The sequence below is a fragment of the Falco biarmicus genome, chromosome 3 (genome assembly GCF_023638135.1).
Source record: "Falco biarmicus isolate bFalBia1 chromosome 3, bFalBia1.pri, whole genome shotgun sequence".
Classification (NCBI taxonomy): domain Eukaryota; kingdom Metazoa; phylum Chordata; class Aves; order Falconiformes; family Falconidae; genus Falco; species Falco biarmicus.
Genome location: NC_079290.1, coordinates 33878006 through 33900006, shown reverse-complemented (window position 1 = coordinate 33900006; position 22001 = coordinate 33878006). Strand labels below are relative to the sequence as shown.

At 36.4% G+C, this 22001-nt stretch overlaps 1 protein-coding gene across 2 annotated transcripts in view; it reads right to left on the bottom strand.

Moving 5' to 3' along the window:
• The window catches only part of MMP16 (matrix metallopeptidase 16), a 194117-nt gene that overhangs the window by 17667 nt on the left and 154449 nt on the right, over positions 1-22001 (bottom strand). For both annotated transcript variants that reach the window (XM_056330637.1, XM_056330638.1), the window contains 2 exons: positions 9767-9905; positions 984-1134 (listed from right to left, as the gene is read on the bottom strand). In XM_056330637.1, the coding sequence (XP_056186612.1) occupies positions 984-1134; positions 9767-9905 (290 nt within the window). The remainder of the gene's footprint in view (positions 1-983; positions 1135-9766; positions 9906-22001) is intronic.

The following is a 22001-nucleotide window of genomic DNA, read 5'->3' as shown; positions in this document are numbered from 1 at the left end:
ACTGCTTAAAAATGAGCAACTGTAGTGTGCTAAACATATTCTATGATGTGCATTAAATTAATTTAATTTATCCATGAGTACTATTAGTGTCTCAAAATCCTAAATACTGCACAGTAACAAAAGCAGTCATCATACTTTTAACAATACTAATACAAACATTACAATTATTAATAAATAATAATTTTTCTCTGAGCACTTAGAATTTGCACAGCGAAACACCAATCAACAAATGGTAACATCATGAAAATCTGTCAACCCCATCCTTCATATAACTTGTAGGGATTAAAAAATTAATGAGTTCTCTTAACATCTCTATAAAGCCGACAAATATTATTTCCTTTATTTTTAGAGACAGGGAAATGAAGACACAGAGACACTAAGTGACTAATGCACGTCTCTTTCAGGACTGAAAAATACTCAGATTTTACCATCTTTTCCTGTTCTTTATTAATCACAAAAATAAGTGTCGCTTCTGAAGGGAACTGTAAGATTTATTTTAAAATAATTCCTAAGGAACTGCTCAAATTGTTCTCTAACTTCCTGGTTTAGCTGTCATTTCCCATTCTTACCTCATTTTTAAATAGTAGCAGAGATGTTATTTTCACTGACCTTAAAAAGCTTTAGATCACGCCTTGCCTTTTTATGTGCTAGAGTTTAGAAAAATGGATAAAAAGGAGCAGGTAAGAGTGTACATAACTATATTACTTTGAATATTTAAATTTAAATTTGCCACATCTACGATGTGCCTGTTGATTTCTAATACTTAAACTTTTCACTGGGTATACATACACTCATTTCAGTATAGTCACACAAATATAATTTAGGTTATAAGAAATGTGAAAACAACATGGCCTTCCAAGTTTCATTGACAGAAAATGAACTGTTTAAGTAGCTTGACTTCTCATTTTGAGAAATAGAGGAAAATATTAACATGCTTAACTAATATCCACCAAATTGATTCCTTGCAGAATCCCTGTACCTACCTATCTCCTTTGAAGAAGTAGGTTTTCCCAACATCTTCCCACCAAATTGCCGAATCAATGCCATGGGAAGGAATTCCGCTTCCAAGTGTTATCAAATCATGAGGATAACCTGGCTGGAGAGTAGTGTCCTTGAACACCCAGAACTTGTTACCTGTACAAAAGCATATAAATATACATATATAGTCTTCAGTACACTCAGTATTAATATTAATACACTGCTAAGAAATAAGAAAGACTCTCAAAGGGCTATATAGTGGTTCTGCCAAACACAATGAAATGAAAAATGTTCTATCACTGCAGATAATGCAAAATTAAATATGCCTTACAGATAACTTGCATTTATAAAACACCTTTCATTCAATAAGCCCACAGAATATTTTGGTACCAACTATATAGGGATCAAACTCAGAATGAAAATGAAGTCATCCCAAGAGGCTCTGTGGTTGATAATGTAATACATTTACAGTGATACCACACAACAGCTTTGAATTTCATGAGGAAAGAAGAGTGGATTTTAAGACAAAATGAGGTAAGAAAACTTATAAATAAATAAAAAATAGAAAATCCTATCCTCATGGAGACCATATACTTTTACTACTCTGTCTCTCCTTCTCCTCAAGAAGTGAAATTACAAAGGATGACCGGTTTATTTCTGAAATGGCCAGAGAATTTAAAATACTTTTCTTAGCATATTTTCTTTAGTGGCCTAAAGACAGCAAACTGAGGTTCTGATACTTTTCTTAGCATATTTTCTTTAGTGTGGCCTAAAGACAACAAACTGAGGTTCTGATGTCTCATAGGTGAAAACCTTGTGTTTCTGAAATTAATGGGGGATTGCCTTTAGTACCAGTGGCAGTCAGATTTAACCTCTGATTGTGGGTGATGAATCATTCAAAACCACCCAACTGACTTAATAGGTGCTGGTAATACAAGGTAGCTGTACGACTCTACCTGGTGTTAGCACAGTGTGTACACAAACCTCAGGTTACCTAAACTGTCTTAAATATGAAGAATAGCCTACTGCCTTCTGTACAGAGTGTTCAGTGGTTGAATCCCTACTGTTGCAGTTACTAGCGAAATATATTGTCTATATAGAGGAATGCATGTCTACAGAAGCAGCCGTTGTGCCAGTGTGTACCCCCCTCATACATTTTGGAGAGGATGCTTCCTGGCTCTTGTAACTGGATAGCTTACCTCACCAGCCCACAACTCCAGTTTCCCAGCTTCAGTTTGCTCTAGCATCCTAGGCAAGCTCTTCTTCCTCACTGAACACTTCCACAATTATCTCACCCGGTTCATCATCTCATATTAAGCCTTTAGTTTAACACTTTCCCCAATAATTGTGTTGTCCTCCAGAATCTTTACTAGGGTCTTCTCAACATATGGTGCCTCCTGTCTTATTCTTGCAACTATCTTCTCCTTTTTACATTTTTGCTTTCTTCAAATTCTTCTCCAAAATACACTCCTCACCTGTGTCTTTTTAGTAGAGACTTTCAAACACAGAAAGCTTTGGTTGAAAAAGGGGAATAAAGATCCTCATATGCCCCCTAGAAATAGGGAAAAGGGAGCATAATTTGCATTTTAGTACTTATCTGAAGAGCTTGCTTTGAGGCCTCTGTTGTGTAGGAACCATGTGCTTATTTTTCCTTCAAAGCACTACCTTCATCTGTGTTTCTAAAAAGCATTGCTATTTTTGGTAATAATATCACTGAAGGAAAAGATATTCTTTGACATCATGTAGACCCTTCTGAGTTACATCACAGAAAGGTCTAGAGAAGACCTATGGTCAAGTATTGTAAAGGCTGCCCAGGGAGGTGATGGAACCACCATCCCTGGAGGTGTTTAAAAAAATTGTAGATGTGGTGTTTAGGGACATGGTTTAGTGATGGTCTTGGCAGTCCTGGGTTAACGGTTGGACCTGATGATCTCAAAGGTCTTTTCCAACCTAAATGATTCTGTGAGTCTATGATTCTGTGAATACATATATGAACTGACCTGTTGGATACTTCACTTTGGTCTGTCCATTGTTATTTTTTATGATGACATTTAAAATATATGGGGAAAAGGTTAAAAATATATTTTACTCAAACACATTTGGAAAGAGATGGTAAGAGATAAAGTCGTGGTTGTCCATAGTAGTCATTGCACTTACCTGTAAGGCTAAGCAGGCTGTTACACAGACTTAGGAGGTTAAGGTACTGTGCTGTATAAATATTTTATAAGGAAATGTAATATTACCCCAAAGATCTAGGATCATGTGTATGCCAGAGTCACCAAGAGGGAAAATCTGGAGAGTTGTTTTGCAGTTGGTTTTATATTTTAGCTGACCCTCAGTGGTATTAAATGTTTGTTTAAAGTAAGGGGATTTTTAATCTCCCTGTTTGCACTGTAGTGATTTAAAGCATATTTTCATTTTATCACAGTTTTAATTAGGAGAGGGGATATAGTTTCAGTCCCTCCCATGCTGGGTTTCCAGAGTAAATTTTTTATCAGCTTCTTTACAGCTGCTTGTCACCCACTTCCAAGCACAGACGCTACAGTTCAGTCAAAAGATTCGTCTTCTCTTCCCTACCAGTTGAAGGAAGAAAGGGTTCAAACAATGAGTATGTACAGAGCCATTTGAAGTACTGAAAATAAAAGAGACACAGAGGTCTATTAAGAAGTCATGGAAAGCTGAGGTCTGTGTTGACCTGGGATTAGGGTCTGTGCTAACCTGGCAAGTACCCTTACTGAGATTCCTTACAAAATTCACTTATAGAGCTTGATTACACTGGGTGAGGATCTTCAGGCATTCACTGTCCCTCCTCCCATGTGGTTTTGCCAACTCACATGACTGGACACAGAAGGCTTCAGATGGTAATGACAGTTTCAAATGCAACGATAAGAGAAGTCATGCATTTTGGACCTTACTAGTTAGTACTTCTGGTGTGAACAACAGATGGCATCCAGTGAATGATACTGAGCCAGCTCATTTCTGTTTCAGAAGATCATTCAAAATGACAGCTGTTGCACAGCATTGAGAGGCATATGCTGTGATGTATGTAATGCTATTACCTTTCTCTGTGCCTCACAAGGAATAAACGTAACACCGGTTGTTAGGAATAGATCATTATCAGCCATACCCAACAAGTCAAATTTACCTATTAACAAGATCAGGTCATACCAAAATAAATAAGGGTTGAGCACACACCATTATAAGTGACAGCACAACTAAGCCAGGAATTTGTTGCATATTCATATAGACTGAAGTAGAAGGGAAGTGTAGATGTGGGAACAGCAGACTTAGAAACTAAATTCTTCTTCACATAATTTCTTAATAAGAACCAAATTATTTCTGGGTAAATAGAGAAAAGGTAAATTTAACAGTATTTTATGGAGACAGTGGGGCACTGAGAGCTCTAACATACATGGCCAAAACTTCCATTGATGCTACCTAGAGGGAATTGTATTTAACATCTGCTTTGGAGACACGTTTGGTCTGCTAGAACTGTGTCAATTGTTAATGGGAAGGACTGTATATAAGAAATCCAAATGTTCCATCTGGCTGACAGTTTTCACTTTGTTTGTTGGGGGGGTTGTTTGTTTGTTTGTTTGTTTCAGGGGGGTTTAGGTGATTTGTTGTTGGGTCTGTTGTTTTAGGGTTTTTTTCTGTTTAGCTTCTGTCCCTCAGCTGGAGGAAAGTGGGATCAGAGGATTTTCAAAAAACAGAAAAAACTGAGAAGCTTTCAAACTCCAAATATTAGGAGGAGTTAGAGCCGAAAATCAGTGCAAAACTTGCCTGGTTGTGATGAGAATTAACTCCTTTTATTTCTAGCTTATATTTATGTACCTTAAAATGTATTAAAAATGAATCCTTAAATCAGTATGCTTTCATTTAGCTCATATTGCACTTCCACTAGTGAATAATCAATACACCTCATTAATGTGATTATAATGGAAATAAAGAATTTATGACAAAACTAAAATTGTTATAGTTTGATCCTTCTTATAGATAACTAATGATCGTTCAGAGTCCTAGCTTATGCTAGCTTGGCAGAAACCATTGTATTTATTTTACAAATTTGTTTTTTAAGGTCGGTTGGTGGGTTTGTTATGCTCATGGAGAATAAAGCACCACATGTTTCCGGAAGTCTGGGCAACCTGCTGAATGTTTCACCTCTCTGCTTTTATTTTCTAATGTAAGATCTAGTATGATAACAAGTAGAATGGTAAAGTCACAAGCTGAGAATGAAGCAAGTGATAAAAAAGTCAAAATGTCTTACTTGTTGCAACAATGCTTTGTCAAATATCATCACTGTAGGGAAACAATTGAGAAGGATGAACTGTGACTGCAATTATTTGAAGTCTTTCAACATGTATATTTGACATTCTAAAAAAAATACTGGAAATAAAGGATATCTGTATTGCCATGCTTCACTTAAAATATTGAATATTTAACTCCAGATATTTTTCAGACTATTAACTACCTACTAACTACTGCAAACAATTATGCAGTTTTTAGCAAATGTAGTTCTTCCTTTGTAGAATGAGAATCCTAAATAGTTGTGCTTCTGGGCTGTCAGCAACCAAGACTTTTGTTCATGTTATTTACAATGTGTGTAGTGCAAGATCTGTGTGGGATATAGCATCTAATCACTGTGTTACAGTGATGAAACAAATTCTCAAAACTTTTAGGAATCATATTCAACCAAAGCTAGTTAAATCTAACCCTGAAGTTTGAGGTTTTTTCTTCAGTCATCCTTGCTCTTAATTTTGGTCTTTCAAGCCAGGATCAAATATTGTCATACTAAAATCCCCAAATTATTATTCATGCTTCCTTTATTCACATCCTCTCTTTCCCACATCAAGTTTCTGTCATATCTCTGCTCCATGATCTAACACTATAGTAAATCTATTTTTCAAAATAAAACTGTCAAGCAGTGGGATAAGTGCAGCTGAAAGTTATGATGGTGGCACTGGTAGTATGAGTTTTACAGCAGCATTTCTATTGCTACATTTGGTTTACCATAACATTTGAAAGTGCAGATGGCTTGACAATTTCATTTTTAGCACCATATAAATTCCCACAGGTACACAGAATAAATTTTACTATTCACGTTTCCTCATTGAAAAAAAAAAAAAAAAGAAAAAAAAGTATCATTCTGGTGCCATCTTCTTATTATCATTCAGCATGGACACCAGCAGTGAATAATAACAATTTAAACATCTGTTTTTTACAAGCAGCCAACCACCAGATATTGCTATGAACTTTATGAGCTTTAGAAGGCACAAGGAGACAGGCTAAATATCTTAAGCCATGTATAACAAGCAAGCATCACTTTGTACTACAAGCACACCACTAAATTTTTACAGTTGTTTTTCCTTGTGAAAATAAATATTGATGCAAAAAACCCAACAAAACAAAACAAAATAAAAAAGGAAATAAAAGTTAAAATGGTAAAATTAAAAAGAAAAGAAAAATAAAAAACAATGGCATTTCAAAACTAAAGAAGACACTTGATCCAATATTCTTGAACTTGATTCATCTTGATTTTCTACAGATATCTAACACATTATGCATAATCCTCAAGTATTCTCAGGAGAGTAATGTCAGATAGGTAAGAATATAGTGATAGATTTTATTAGCACAAATTAAGAATAACTACATTTATCATAGCAAAATCATAAGCTATAAAAACGTTTCAAAGGTTCATCAATAAATGTTCCATCCTGAGCTGACATATCATTTGCATATGACTTATATTTTATAACATAGCTCCCATTTAAAAAAATAATTTTTTTAAATACTTTTATAAATTTTCTAATCTATACTTCTACTACTGAATGAATCTAACTGTATACACAAAGACAGGAAAACTCTAATGGTAATCAAAAAAAGTAATAAAAATCTAAATCTGTTTTATAATTTAAATCAACTGTTTAAAATTTGATGTTTGCCATCCTGAAGGACAAGGATTGAAACAAATCAAATAGAGCATAGATTATTGAAAATAAATGAAATTTATATATTTCTAAAAAGATAAACAGTGTGTTTTAATACAGGATAGCTCATAAGGTCTATCCTGAGTGCATCTTAAATACAGAACATTGTTCATCCTGAATTTATGACAGCGTAGGCATGTAAAGAGAAGTAAGTTGGAAATTACTCACTAGCAGTGGCAGATGAGTAAATTGGCTTACTGCTTTCTTCACCTTCCTCAAAGAGTAGAGATACTGCTCCACAAGTATGAAAGCATGAGTGAAAATCAGTCAGCCACAGGAGGCCCTGTTTCACACTAGCAAAAAAGCCTCCAAAGTGAGTGAAAGAGAGTAATGGAGAGGGAAGGTGTCCTTGGAACATTTGAGCATCTGAAGAAGCAGCAGTGGCTTTTCTGAAGGGAGGATATTTACACACTGACCTGTTTCTCCAAAACACACCAGATATTCAAAACTCTATACCTTACAGGGAATTGGATGTTACAGATACCTTGAGAAGAAGCTTTGCAGACTTCAAAAATCTGCAAGTAAATGCTGTCATCACTCAAACACCACACTTTTCTGCCATGATGAACTGACCAGTCTTGAAGTGATTTGGAAAATGTTCTCTGAGGTGCACATAGTGACATTATTCCAGTCCAAGCTCTATGATAGCCTTCACTCCATATTTTCTATTTTTTCTACATGTTGGCTTAGGGATGTGCTTTGTGAACACATCTGTATGCAAGACTTCAAATGTAAAGATCCTTGGTTTGACCAGTTTTAGATCGGTAAAGCACACTACCTGGATAACATAATCTACTTGGTCATCATCTTAGCAATAATCAACTTGTCTATTTATATCACCTTTGGGAGGAAGACATATACCCTTCCCAGGAAAAAATTTTGTGAGGGAATGGAAGAAACAAGACAATTGTTACCTACAGTCTGTTTATATATACTTCTGTAATCATGTTCCACAAGGCAGCTGAAATCCTTGGCTAACAGGAATTTTCAAGGGCACACATACAAAAGACTCAGCTAAACCTATTGATTCTGTGGCAGTGGAAAACCATGAATTACACTGATATGCAAACACCATCAGGTAGATACTGGAAGTCATGTAGAGGAAGTGGCAGAGAAGCAAAAAGTCAGAAAAATCGCAGAAGGAAACATGAGGACTTTTGACCATAGCAAACAAAGGGACAATAGAAATGTCACTTGAAAAATAATTGAAGGAACATTGAAAAGAAAGCAGGTGGGAAAATACCTGCAACAGAAAATCCAAGTATCATAAGATAACAGCTAGAAAACACAAAACTAGCTGGTCTGAAATCACAGAATCACAGAATGGTTGAGGTTGGAAGGGACCTCTGGAGATCTAGTCCAATCCCCTGCTAAAGCAGGTAATCCAAGAGCAAGTTGCAGAGTCACGTCCAGGCTGGTTTTTAATGTCTCCAGAGCAGACTCCACAACCTCTCTGGGCAGCCTCTTCCAGTGCTCTGTCACCCTCAAAGAAAAGTTCTTCCTCACATTCGGGTGGAGCTTCCTGTGTTGCAGTTTGTGCCCCTTGTCCTGTTGCTGGGCACCACTGAAAAGAGCCCAGCCCCATCCTGTTAACCCTTCCCCTCAAGATACTTGTAGACATTGATAAGGTCCCCTCTCAGCCTTTTCTTCTCCAGGCTAAACAGGCCCAGCTCTCTCAGCCTTTCCTCAGAAGGTAGATGTTCAAGTCTCCTAATCAGACAGCATAAGCTGGGGGTGATGAGGAAGGAAAGGAACACAATATTCTGACTTCTAAGACCACAATCCTGCTGCTTGTGCTTCCTTTAATTAATCCTGATTATTTAATGTCCCAGGTAGAAAATAGAGAAGTTCTTCTTCTGTTTTTTATTATCTATAACCTATAGACAATGTTTTCATAGTGAATAAAATACTATGTCTAGCTCCCTGTTAATGATTCCACTTGTAAAAATTAATTTTTGATATAACAACTTAAAAAATATCTGTTTTTTTAATGAGTTAACAAGTGAATCAGTCACGTAACTAAACAGCTGAATCATTTTTCACATATCTATTCAGTTCCTTCTTTCTTCTTCCACATTATTATCTTATAAAACATACTTTACATGGTTTTCACTCTTTTGTTGCTAGCTGCTAAATGGGTATTTATTTAACATATAGGATAATTTTCTCATTAAATTAAAATTAGATGCATGTTCAAGAACTTTAATTTTGCAGAACAGCTGATGCCTGGAGTGAAACTTTGAAAAGAATGATTAGCAACAATTCAATCCATACAACATATTTTCTGGAGTTTTTGCTTCTTTAAAAATACTAAATACATATCTATGAAAAAGATACTTAATTCTCCCCACCTGAAAATCCTTGCATCACAATCACAGTTCTCAGATGAAACATGCTACAGTGCAGTACAGTGACATATATGTATCACAAATGTAATTTAAATATATGCAAATTTAATTTGTAAAAAGAAGAGCCAAAACCACAATAAAAAAAAAAATAGCTGTTCATTCTAGCTTCTGAATCCACATCTTTCAAGAGAGATTTCACAGTATATCATTGCATTGGTATGTCTATTATTTATACTTCCACATTTTTACTGAATATATAAGAGTAAGTGATCTGATTCTCTGAATGGTAAGAAGAAATTAAAGCTTTATGTAGTTGCCAAAATGAGAAAACATAACTCATATATTCTTCATTTAGCTACCAATTTACAACATGATTTACAAATCATTAGTAAAAATAAGAAATCATCACAGCCAAAAGTATTACACAAAATCTTACTTTTCTTCTTTTCTTACCTTTAAAGAAGACAAAATTCCCCTCACTGTTTTCATAAACTGCATCAATGCTGGGAGGCAGTCCCCTCCAGAAGTAGGTAATCTGCATGGGGTATCCATCCATGACCCTGTTGTTTCTGACTCGCCAAAACCACTGATCCTGGAAACCAAATATACATCTCTTACTATGCTTTGAGGCATTTGTATGTCTTCAGCTGCTGTCCTGAAAATACTGAACAGACTATCCTAGCATTTTTAGAACATGACCTCTCCCCATTCGCATAACCATATTTGTGTTTGCAGTCATGCCACATCCACACATTACAAATGTGTCGGAGCTAGCTGGTCCTGGAGGTGGGAATAAGTTACCTATGTGAACTGTGTGTTTGGTGTAGATAGCCTTCAGAAGAACGTACAGCATGCTGTATGAGATGACATAACTTTCTCAGCATCATTCCTATAAGGGGCCCAACTTAACATTTGTGGACTGACTACAAGTGCTTTTACACTGAACTGTACGCGTATGTGTAAGTCTAATGTAATGGGACTACAGACAGGCTTTGAAGAAAAACTAATTCTGCAAGCCATTTGCAGTGGCTGCTAACAGTGAAAGGTTGACAGATACAGCTGTAACATTACTACATCAGTCTGACTAGAACTACACTTTGGTGACAACTTTACTGTAGTGAAGATTTGCAGTCTTTCCATGTAATAGCAAATCAAATGGTTAATATTACAGCCAGTTACAGGTGCTAAATCCAGTGTCCTGGTAAATCTCTCTTAGTTTGTTGCCATTTAAAATGTTTTCTCCCTGTGGGATATGGTATTACTTTCAGTGACAGTCATAGGGAAGTTGCATTGTTGAGAAACATTCAAGTTGAGAAATCAGAATGTGACAGATTAGGTGAGTGTTGATAAAGATGTTGTTGTACCTCTTCAGCTCTTATAACAACAGCAGTTCCAGTTCATCCAATATTTAGAGATGAAGGATAGGGTAAACAAGTATTTAACTTTTTACATACATTTGCACATGTTTACAGTATTACTATTATATAAAACAAAACCCTTTAAATGTTAAAAAAAAGTGCTATTCTGTCAGGTATCTGTCACAGTTTCACATGGCAGTTCAGCCTTCTTTCTGTACAGGTCAACTTGCCAAGCAAAAGAGAATTGTGCTCTTATGGGAATGGGCACAGCTTAGAGAGAAGATTAATACTTTGCAGGAGCAGGCTTGTGATGAACTGTATTTATCATCTTTCCAGATCTGAGATCACAGCTCTCTAATTGTTTATCTTTCCAATGACTCAAAAATTTATACATCTCTACAAAAAGTATTAGCCATACAAATACAAAACAGCTCAATATATATACAAAAACGTATCTTAATTGTGAGCATAAATAAGTCTAAAATTTGAAAGAGTTGTTTTGAGTCCCAGATTTCTGGGAACTTTAGCATTAAAAAAAGTTCAGATAGCTTACACAACCTTAAAAATATTATATCGAAAAGCTGCAATTCTCTGGAAATAATACTACTAAAATCCCTCACATTTTTTCATGTTTTGCTATTTCATTACCAGTGTAACAAAGTTACATTATTCTCACCTGATTAGACTCCTATTTTGAGCTTCAGTTGTTTGGTTTTGTTTGTTTGATTTTTTTTATTGTAAGAGGTATTATAACTTTTAAGGCAGGTCAATAAAGCAATTTTTTAGGATTAATTGACTAAATTCCAGTAAGAGAACTGGCAGAAGTGGGGGAATACAGCTTAGAGATACAAGTATTTAGGAAGGCCTAACTGAATCATGTGCTCGGAATGCCAGAACAGATGTCAACCTCTGATATTTTTTATTATAGCATGTAGATAAGACAAGAGTCTTTTGAAAAATTATAATAGGGGGAATAGACTCAAACCGATATTTGGAAGTAATTTTTCATTGAAACAGTAATAAATGCTTGAAATGGATTTTCAGGTCAGAATTTTGAGGCATCATCAATCTAGGAACGACTTAGGGAGGAATGATGTAATAATAAGTCTCAATAGGCCAAACAGTTCTTTGTCCTCTCCAAACATCTGTAAAATGCTTTCCTATAAAAAGCCAGGCAGTATCTCAGAGATCAGTTATTAAAGTTTAAAGAAAAGGACAAACAAGTAGCAAGCTTCAGTGATTTAAAAGTGCAGTCTTTGTGATATCTGTTACTACCTTCAGTACAATGCAATACTCCAGTCTTGTCTTCTTCACCCAGAGATAGAGATAACCCTTTTTATTTATCTGAATTTGGTTGCAAAAATACATCTTAGAAAACAATGTTTAGTGGCATGAAGGAACATATCCAGCTCTCATAAAATGTCCTCCAACTCAGAAGGACATGGATCAAGTTGTGGGTACAAAACAAGCAGGATATGTAAAACTGAACAAAGGCTGACTACTTAGCTGAATACAAAAGGACTTAAGTACACACATAATCACTTCATCAACAAAAGTCGTCAATGAAATGCTCAAGCTTCCAGGAGTTTCCCAATAGAATGCACATACTCCAGAAAGTCTGGACCTCAGGTCTATAGACAAAGCTTGTAACATTCTAGGTTGGCTAATTAATCTCAACTCTTAGCTAGTACACCAAAGCAGGTCTTGCAAATCACATTATTGTGTGTTATAAGAGAAGAACTTCTGTAGTTCTAATGACAGAAATGATCTTCTTTTGATCAGACTTCAATTACATTGTTAAATATTCAATCAAGTCCATTGACTTGTGTTGTTTTGTTTTGTTTCGTTTTGTTTCATTTAAAACCCCCAAAAATACCAAAACAAAACAAACCCCTCCCAAACTTCAAATAGTCATGGCTATATTGAATAGTTGACAAACCTCCAAGTGTTAAGATAGAGGTGGCCAGAGTAGGAAGCAGTCATTTTAGTTTGGCAGTACTGCAGTGCTGACTGGAGAGTACTATCCCATCATGGTGATTACTGGTATAATATCAATGTCAATGGAATGACCTCAGTAAAGAGACTAAATATGCATTCTTGAAAGAAATTGAGTATGTAACAAACACAGTTTTCGTAGTGCAACAAAACCGTAAAATCAACAAGTCAACAGAGATACTCTTCTCGTGAATGAGTTACGTTTCAGCCTTAGTGATTTGTGGAATACATCTGCATTAACTAATTTTGATAAGAAGGCCAATAAAATTATATTCTGCAGATTTGGTATTGAGTTGCATGTTGAATTGTGTATTTCATATTTATTTTAAGCAATCTGCAGCATAATAGTGAGATTATTCTTATTTATTTTTTTGTTCAAATTCCTTAGAAAGCCAATAATTTGCTGTACTATACCACAATTAAAATTTTCACAGTAATACTATTATGGCAAAGCTGGAATGTTTGGTTCATGCAGATTAACCCCAGGAATTTGGTTTTAAATATATATTTATGGTAATGTCAATATTATGTATCCATAAGCTTTCAACAAGAAATCAAATTACATGACAAGAAATTAATTCAGCAGGGTGTTACTGTGTGTACATATCGGTCCTGGACTTTTCACCTGAGACTGATACTAGAAGAGTCTCCTTTATCCTATAATCATTTTAGAGATACTTCCAAAAGAAATGGTATCAAACATGATAAAATAAAAAATCATGGATCTTCAAGATCTTTTCTTTTTTCTTAATATGTACCTTGTTACTTCCCGAACTCTACAAAAATATTGAGACTACTACTTCTGTACTAATATTACTAGGTTAGTATTCAGTGAATTACATAAGAACAACTGATTTGACCAGATGTATATGTCTACAATGCAAAAATCTGTTTAGATATGAACCACTGAACCTGGCACAATAAAGGACCCTCATAGGAACATTCTAAGGCAAGCTTCACTTGGTTGTTTACTTCTCTGCACTGATTAAAAATGGAACCTAGCAACCTGGATCCTGTTTAGATGTCTACAAAGTACAAAGTGGGCATCTAAATGCAAGTAAGATAAACCCCGTCCTTTCTCTACTTTTTGTCTCCTGGGTTCAATCTGTCATAATGCAAAGACACATAAAGATGAGCACACAGAACCAGACCAGGCATCACCTAGGCCTGTATCCTATCTCCAGTGGAGTCGTTGGCAAATCGACACATAACACTTTAGCCCTGACATGATCAGGCAGTTGGACTAGGTGATCATTGCAGGTCCCTTCGAACTGCACTATTCCATTCCATTCCATTCTATTCTATTCTGTTCTATTCTGTTCTATTCTGTTCTGTTCTGTTCTGTTCTATTCTGTTCTGTTCTGTTCTGCCGTGCCCTGCCCTGCCCTGCCCTGTTCCATCACAATAAACACAAAGGGAACATGCAATGACATCTCTCTGATACACTCACCCAGTCATCCATAACTTGCGATTCAGGGACCACCTGAATCAAAGGTGATAATTTTGTGATTAATAGCACTTGACAGACTTTTACTCCTTTGGATTCCTTCCTAAACACATGCAAATTCAGAGCATCCACAGCTGTCTGCAGGAATATATATGACAATCTAACAACCCACACTGTCAAAAGCCATAAGCAACCAGCAACAGTCACAGCTGCTAACTGGTGTTCAGCCCTCGTTCACCTTATTTCTTTTTCTTTATCACCAAGAATAGTAGCACTTTGACTGCAAGGTCTAATCCATGATCTTTGTTGCTTCATGTTAAAACCACCTTGTAGACTAAATCCTTCTGCTTGTTTTCAGGAAACCTCTCTATACTGTAGCACATCTGGCTAACATTAAGGCTAAAGATCTGTGCCTTGAAATAAGTTCTTCCTGTGCCATTGCCTTTAATGTCTAAATATTCCAATCTGAAGCATAATTGTGAACACAACATAGCATGCTCTCCTGCTGATGAATCCCGTAGACTCCGTATTTTCCAGCTCTGGTTTTCAGTAGATTTACATGTCACTACAATAATCATGAACAATGGGGTGTTTCTCATCTGAAAAGACCCTACAGGTTTCCACAAAACTAAAATCTTGAAAATGTATGATTTTAGCATTTCTGTGGTCTTATTTAAACAGACAGAAGCAGGCATGATTGCAAATAGATGTATTTTAATATATAGCCAGACCAACAAGAATAAGCAAATATCTGGAAATGTCAGGCAGCAGAACTGGAAGTCTGGATCATTTTTAAGATGGGTAAGGTAGGTGTTGGCAGAAGTTGATAGAATAATTACATTACGTAAATTTAATTGTCTTGGCTGACTTTCCTGTGAACACACTGGACTCAACGGTTTTATACTGCCAGAGTTCAAACTGTGGAACTCAAGCTAAAATCTAGCATGTGGCTGTAAAGCATGCCATGGATCTTTCTGAGGTACTACATGGGACAGTCTCTGCTTGTAGAAAGAATGGATCAATTCAGCACATATGACTAAATGTACTTAAATATTTCTTAAACGAAGTTATATTTACCAGCAATTTTATCATGTGCATTTTCATAAACCGGTAGAATTACTGAAAATGTGTTTTCCACACAGTTCAGCTATTACTGAAATTCAAAAAAAGGTATACTCCAAGAGAAAGTGTATTAACTCTAAGAGAGCTCTTTCACACTTAAAGTAAATAGCTTGAAACAGTTTCTCTGATAAAACATGCCTCATTGTATTTGGTTATACTGAATAAACACAATTATGTCTCTTTTGAGAAATACTGTGTATTGTAAAACTGTTTGTCTTTCCCACTATATTGGTTAAATATAATTTTCATTATTTTATTTCCCCAAAACACACTAACTCCTGCAAAAAGGTTGAACACATGGTCACATGCACTGCAATTCCAAGCTTGACAAACAGATACATTAAATGTATAGCTTTTAGTGCCTTTCCTTGCTGGCTAGCAAATGCCTTTTTGTAAGCATCTGTAGTTACCCAATAGCTCCAAATCTGTGGATCACTCCTGTGCAGCTGGGATCTTGCATAATAATGGATCATTAAATATTATGACTATAGACATACTAAGTAAATTAAACTTGGACAATTATTTCCAGTTCAAAAAGCAGAACTAAACCAAACAAAAATCTAAATTGAATTAAAAAATGAGCAATGTATCTAACAATCAGGAAATGAGCATTGAGTAAGGGGAGACTATCAGCTGTTTCAGAAATACTGTTATGGATAAAGAGTAACAGAGGGATGAAGAAGAAGGAGTAGTCACTCAATCTGAGTGTTATTTAATTTGTTTTGTTTGGAAGGCCGGGATACCTCTGAGAAAAAAACCCAATAAAGATATTGGAGAAAACAAACAACAGAGGTTATACATAAATCATTCTATACTGTCAGTAAAGGTCTAAGTATTTTTTTCTGTGCATATGTAACTCAGTGATTAGATGAAGAGACTAAAATATAATACATTGTGTATGAACATAGCAAATACCTTCCTTATAAAAGCACTTCTTTACTGACAGCCTGGCGAATCTTGAATGGAAGAGTATATTAGAGTCAGAAAATCTGGATCATAATGCATAAATTTCATACTTTATTGTTAGATAGTCTCCTCCCAATCTTACAATAAATCAATTTTAGCTTCTAGTGATGATTGTATTAACTCGTTCTTCATGTTTATTTTATGACCTCTTTCAGCGAAGTTTCTAAACCAAAAAGTTTGTAACTTTCCTTTTATTTATTTCTAAGTAAACACTGCTGCCATCTCTTTTTTTTTCTTTTTTTTTTTCTTTTTTTTTTTCCCAAATGAACTTTTAATTCTGTAATCCAGTGAATAATTAATTTCAATTTTGGTATTTATTCTCACCTTAAACATCTTTCAGGTTCCTTAAGGGACACAACTGATGGGTAGGAGAATTAAAAACGATCTCCAGATATTTCAGTTCATCCATAATACACAAACTCGTGGAGATTATAGTGCAAAATTAATGGAGCTTTCTTCTCTCAGCACCTCATTTTCTCCTGCGTCTCTGGACCAACAATCACTGCCAACAATAAAACATTAATTTGCTACAAAATCTCTAGAGCTCTGCCCTTTGTTTTATACTTAATGAACTCTATCTGCAATTATGTAATGACACATGACATTGACTCAGAGGTCCAAATGATAGCCATTAAAAACAGAAAGACTACCGCATGTGATAGACATTCTAAAAAAAAAAAATCTACAAAGAGCTAGAACGAAGAAAGAAGAAAGCTTTCAAGTGGTAACTTTTGTAACCACTTGGAGACTAAGACTAAGCTGACTTTAGCAGAAATTAGGTTTTGGGCTATAATCTTAAAGGAATCTTCAAGGAATCTTAAAACTCACCATAGGTACACAAGGCAGGAAAAGATTTAAGGCAGACAGCAGGACAGGTGAAAAACAAGGACAAATCACAACTGTAAATTATAATATTTTTACTATGATTATAAAAATGTATGTGAATCCCCAAGTAATTTGTGAAATATCCTCACATTGTACAGCAAATATCTCTGTGTGAATTTATCTCAGTCAATACTGAGACTCTGACTGGATGTTAAAGTGCACACATATAGTGCTGTTAATCAAAGGATGGAATGTGATGCAAAACTGAAAAAAATAATATCTATAGCTGATAGATAAAGTTTTACTACAGCTCAATTCCACAGAATCACAGTTTGGCCTATTTAATTACAAATAAATAAATAATAATTAAAAAAAACAAAACAAAACAAAACCCCCACAAATAAAATACTTCTGCTCTTAATCAATGTTAATAAAATACTGAAATCCAATTAATTTGTAGCTTAATATTTTTGACAAAACACATCAAGTTTTCACACTGGGTAATGTTTTTCTCCCATAAGCTACCTCTGACCATGTGCAAAAGGAAGCTTTTGTAAATGGAGCTTATGCATACTCAGTAGCTATGCAAAGCAGGAGCAGCAAACTGAAACATTCAGACAAATGAGTATCCTTCTAATTTTTTCCCATCTGCATTTTGCAAAGAAAGTCAGTGGTAAAAAATACATTAAGCTATTTAGTAACTTTAAATTATTCTCTCACAGAGAAAGGAGAGTTCCAGTTATGTACAGAGAAACTTACCGGAGATAGAACCTGCACAGACTGTATTTCAAGGCTGTGATACAGGAGAGAATGAAGTTCCCCTACCACACACTGTTATAGGAGTATTAAGAAACTTACTGAATTTGGGAAATACAAGTTATATTTATTGCATCTAAGTAGAAATAAATTAGGAATATCCTTTCTAAAATCTTGATCTAATCTCAAAAGGCATTTTTCCACATCTACTTCACCAGTTCCTCTGAATTTCACCAGGGATCTCAGTGATAGTAATACTGGGCCTGCAACATGTGGGATTAAAGGCTTTTCTCCTACTGATTTGGAGAATTCCACTATTTCTTTAATAACTTCCAGTTTCAATATTCCAAATTTGGAATTTATAGAAAAGGACAGAACTGCACAGAATAGGAAAAAAATAATAAAATGCTTTTGAGCAACTTTCTGGCCAATAATTTTCATGGAGCAGAAAAAAGAAGTTACAGTCCAGGGGAATTAAATGTAGAAAAATATTAGCACAATCCAGCTATGAGAATGATCACTGAAATTCATTATCTTTTCTGGTTTGTTTTTTTTGTTGTTTTGTTTTGTTGTTGTTTTGTTTGGTTTTTTTTAATACAGAATTTGCAAGGAAACTATACATTAGGTCTACTTCAGCTCCTGCTTAATTCCACAGCAGTAAACAATTGGCTCTAGTGAGACTGGAATCAAGACACCAAATGGATGCTACCAATCTAGCTCATTTTAGGAAACAATTAGCTAAGTGGGCTATTCTATACACACACAGAATACTTTAGCTCAGATTATTATTGAGCTGATTCACATTAAGAACAAGAAAGCCCCTTTAAAACTACAAAAGGGATGTTATCCGTTCATTAACAGATGGATGTATAATGCATTGAAGATGATTTATTTGAACTTCTAGAAACAATTAATCTTTCCTAATGTGGTTGAGACAACAGCATGGTTCTAACAGTGTAAAAATGTGGTCTGAGAACCACTGTGAGAAGTCATAGCACTTAACACCAATCAGGAAAGCTTCAGCACCTCCTATACTGAGATCTTGAACCTCCTGATCATCTCCTCATGATGATCATTGAATGCTCATGAGATAACTCATTGGATTCAAAACAAAGGGATGCAAAACCATCATCAAATGATATTGCTAATTCTGTTGCTTCTTTATGTTCCCAAACAAGGAATGTACTTCCTTGATGCCCTTTATTAACCACTGTTAATTACCATTTGTTATTGAATCTATATCAGACACTGAAGCACTCCTCCAGACAAATTAAAGCCATTGTTTGTTATGATCTTATTTCTTTTCTTAACATCATGTTAGTGCTAACCAACACCATCTGCAAAAAACTTAACTGCTGTGACTCAGAGTAGGATCAAGTAAAAAACAGGTAAACTTACCCATTTGTTATTTATGGGAAATACTGAGCCCACTTTAAAGCATCTGTCTTCAGCTAAGCCATTGACATTAAAAGTTCACTGGTGTAAATACATTTTCAAGCAGAAAAATGACCTAGTGATTTTATCTGGGAAATCTTTGCTAAGGAGTATAATGTATTTTTTTTTTCTATTATCTGTTCTTACCAGTTTTCCTATGTAATTGACAAAGTGATGTCAAGTAGTTTATTCAAGGTCAAAAATGGCTCTCTTTATGTTAAAATCTACCTTCTTGTCTTCATATTCTGAGCCCTAATTAATGACCTGAATAGCCTTTTTGCTCATTTTAAGATATGCACAACTGTTTTTCATTTCTCATGCTGAAATCTATAGCTATGTTTTTAAAATTAAAAAAAAAAAAAAAAAAGTGACAGTAATCCAGAAATTAGGCTTCAAAGATTAGGGAAAATATGAAAAATACAATTTATTTTTTCAAAGGAGTCAAAGGGCTATGGCACTGCATATACATTCTGGCTCTCTTCACAAGAGCAACCTCTTTTTTTCCTCCCTCTTCGGTAAACTGCTGTATAGATCTCCTTCATGGACATTATATACAAAAAACTTGTACTGTGCACTCTTGCTCATGTGCTCTCTGGGTCTAGTTTACACACCACCAGGACAACAGGATATAACAAGAGGAACTATGACTGAAGCTGGAGCAAAAACACCTCCTTTATGTTCAACATCAAATTCTAAAGTATGGTCAATAGCCAAACATTGGTAATCCCTCTGAAACCTCACCTGACTTTTTGAGTAGTTTCGTACTACCAGCTGCACCCCGCACAGTGGTAGATCCAAGATGCAGAGTCCTTTATCTTATCCTTGAATTTCTTCTTTTCTCTATACGCTTCTCTTTTTCTCTAATGCATTCCTTGGCCAATTGCATTGGCTGTCGGTGCCGCGGCGCTGGCAGGGGCCTGCATGGCGGCCGCCGTGAGGAGGGGCCGGGGCTGCCCCATGCCAGGCACGGCCGGTTCCAGCCGGCTCCAGCCAGCGCCAGCGGGGTCCCGCAGGGCACAGCCCAGCCCCTCAGCCCAGCAAGTGGTGCCTTTGTGCTGAATATTCATGAAAGGGCTGAAGCATTGCTCCTCACTCAAGAGTTTCTTTATATTCCAAACACTTGCATGTTCAGTAGCAGATCTGAGGAATTTCTGATTTTATTTCCAATACACAAAAAGTAATACTGAGAGCCTGACAACAAGCTCTACAAGAACTTTGAAGTTTTTCAAGAAGCTTTGAAAAAACCCCATTCATATTTAGAGTAGGTTCTGCAAATCACTCTTTTGGGCTCCATTCTTCCCACTTGAAAGACAACATTCATTGTTCCAGTATTTCAAAGAGGTGTTTCTTTGTCTAAAATATATTAACATTTTTAGAATATAACTGTTAAGTTTACTTTGGGAATCATATGTTGAAAATTTGCTAAATATCTTGCATACTACAAGGTAAATATAAAAAAAGTGCATAATACTGTGAACTCATATTAGCTCTTCCTCAAGAAAATATTGAGCCCAGTACTTCATGCAGTTTGGTCATTTCCCATGCAGAAATGGTTTTGGACATCTATTTTGTTGACTGTCGGTATATCCAAATACTGTGTCCTTCCTTGAATATTGACTGTATAAGACATATACACATACACAAATAAAAACACCTCCTAAAAATCGATCTTAGGCTTAAAAAAATGCCCAAAGAGGTCATTAGTATTTTTTTAATCATTATTTTTTTAAGGAAACAGGCTTGGTATAATTCAGAGAGAACTGGCAGAGAAATAACTTCTTTAAATGAATGTAGTGAATGTAGCCCACTTTCATATCCATCCACAATCACAGCTAGAGTTCACTTTTTGAAGACATGTTTTGATTTAAATCCTGGCCCTTTCTTGTCTGCTCAGCTGAGTGCAGTAACTGACTGCACTAACTGACTAACTTTCCTCTGTACTGCAAAGGGCATATGATCACAGAATTACAGAATGATCAAGGTTGGAAGCGACCTCTGGAAATCATCTAGTCCAACCAGACATTGGTAAGATCCCCTCTCAGTCTTCTCCAGGCTAAACAGGCCCAGCTCTCTTAGCCTTTCCCCATAAGGGAGATGCTCCAGTCCCCTCATCATCTTTGTAGCCCTGCACTGGACTCTCCCCAGCAGTTCCCTGTCTCTCTTGACCTGGGGAGCCCAGCACTGGACACAGCGCTCCAGATGTGGCCTCAGCAGGGCAGAGCAGAGGGGGAGGATCACCTCTCTTGACCTGCTGGCCACGGTCCTCCTAATACCCCCCAGGATCCCAGCGTGCCCCCAGCACACTGCTGGCCCATGGGCACCTTGCTGTCCACCAGGGCTCCTAAGTCCTTCTCTGAAGAGCTGCCTTCCAGCAGGCAGCCCCAGCCTGTGCTGGTGCATGGGGTTTTTCCTCCCCAGGTGCAGGACCCTCCACTTGCCTCTGTTGGACTTCATCAGGTCCCTCTCCACCCAACCCTCCAGCCTGCCCAGGTCCCGCTGAATGGCAGCGCAGCCTGCTGGTGTGTCAGCCACTCCTCCCAGTTCTGTACCACCAGCAACCGTGCTGAGGGTGCACTCTGGCCCTTCATCCAGGGTACTGATGGGTGAGTTGACCCAGGGCATTGATGGGTGAGTTGAACAGGACTGGACCCAGCACTGACCCTGGGGAACACCGCTGGCTACAGGCCTCCAGCTGGGCTCTGCACCACTGATCACAACCCTCTGAGCTCTGCCATTCAGCCAGTTCTCAATCCACCTCACTGCCCGCTCATTTAGTGCACAGTTC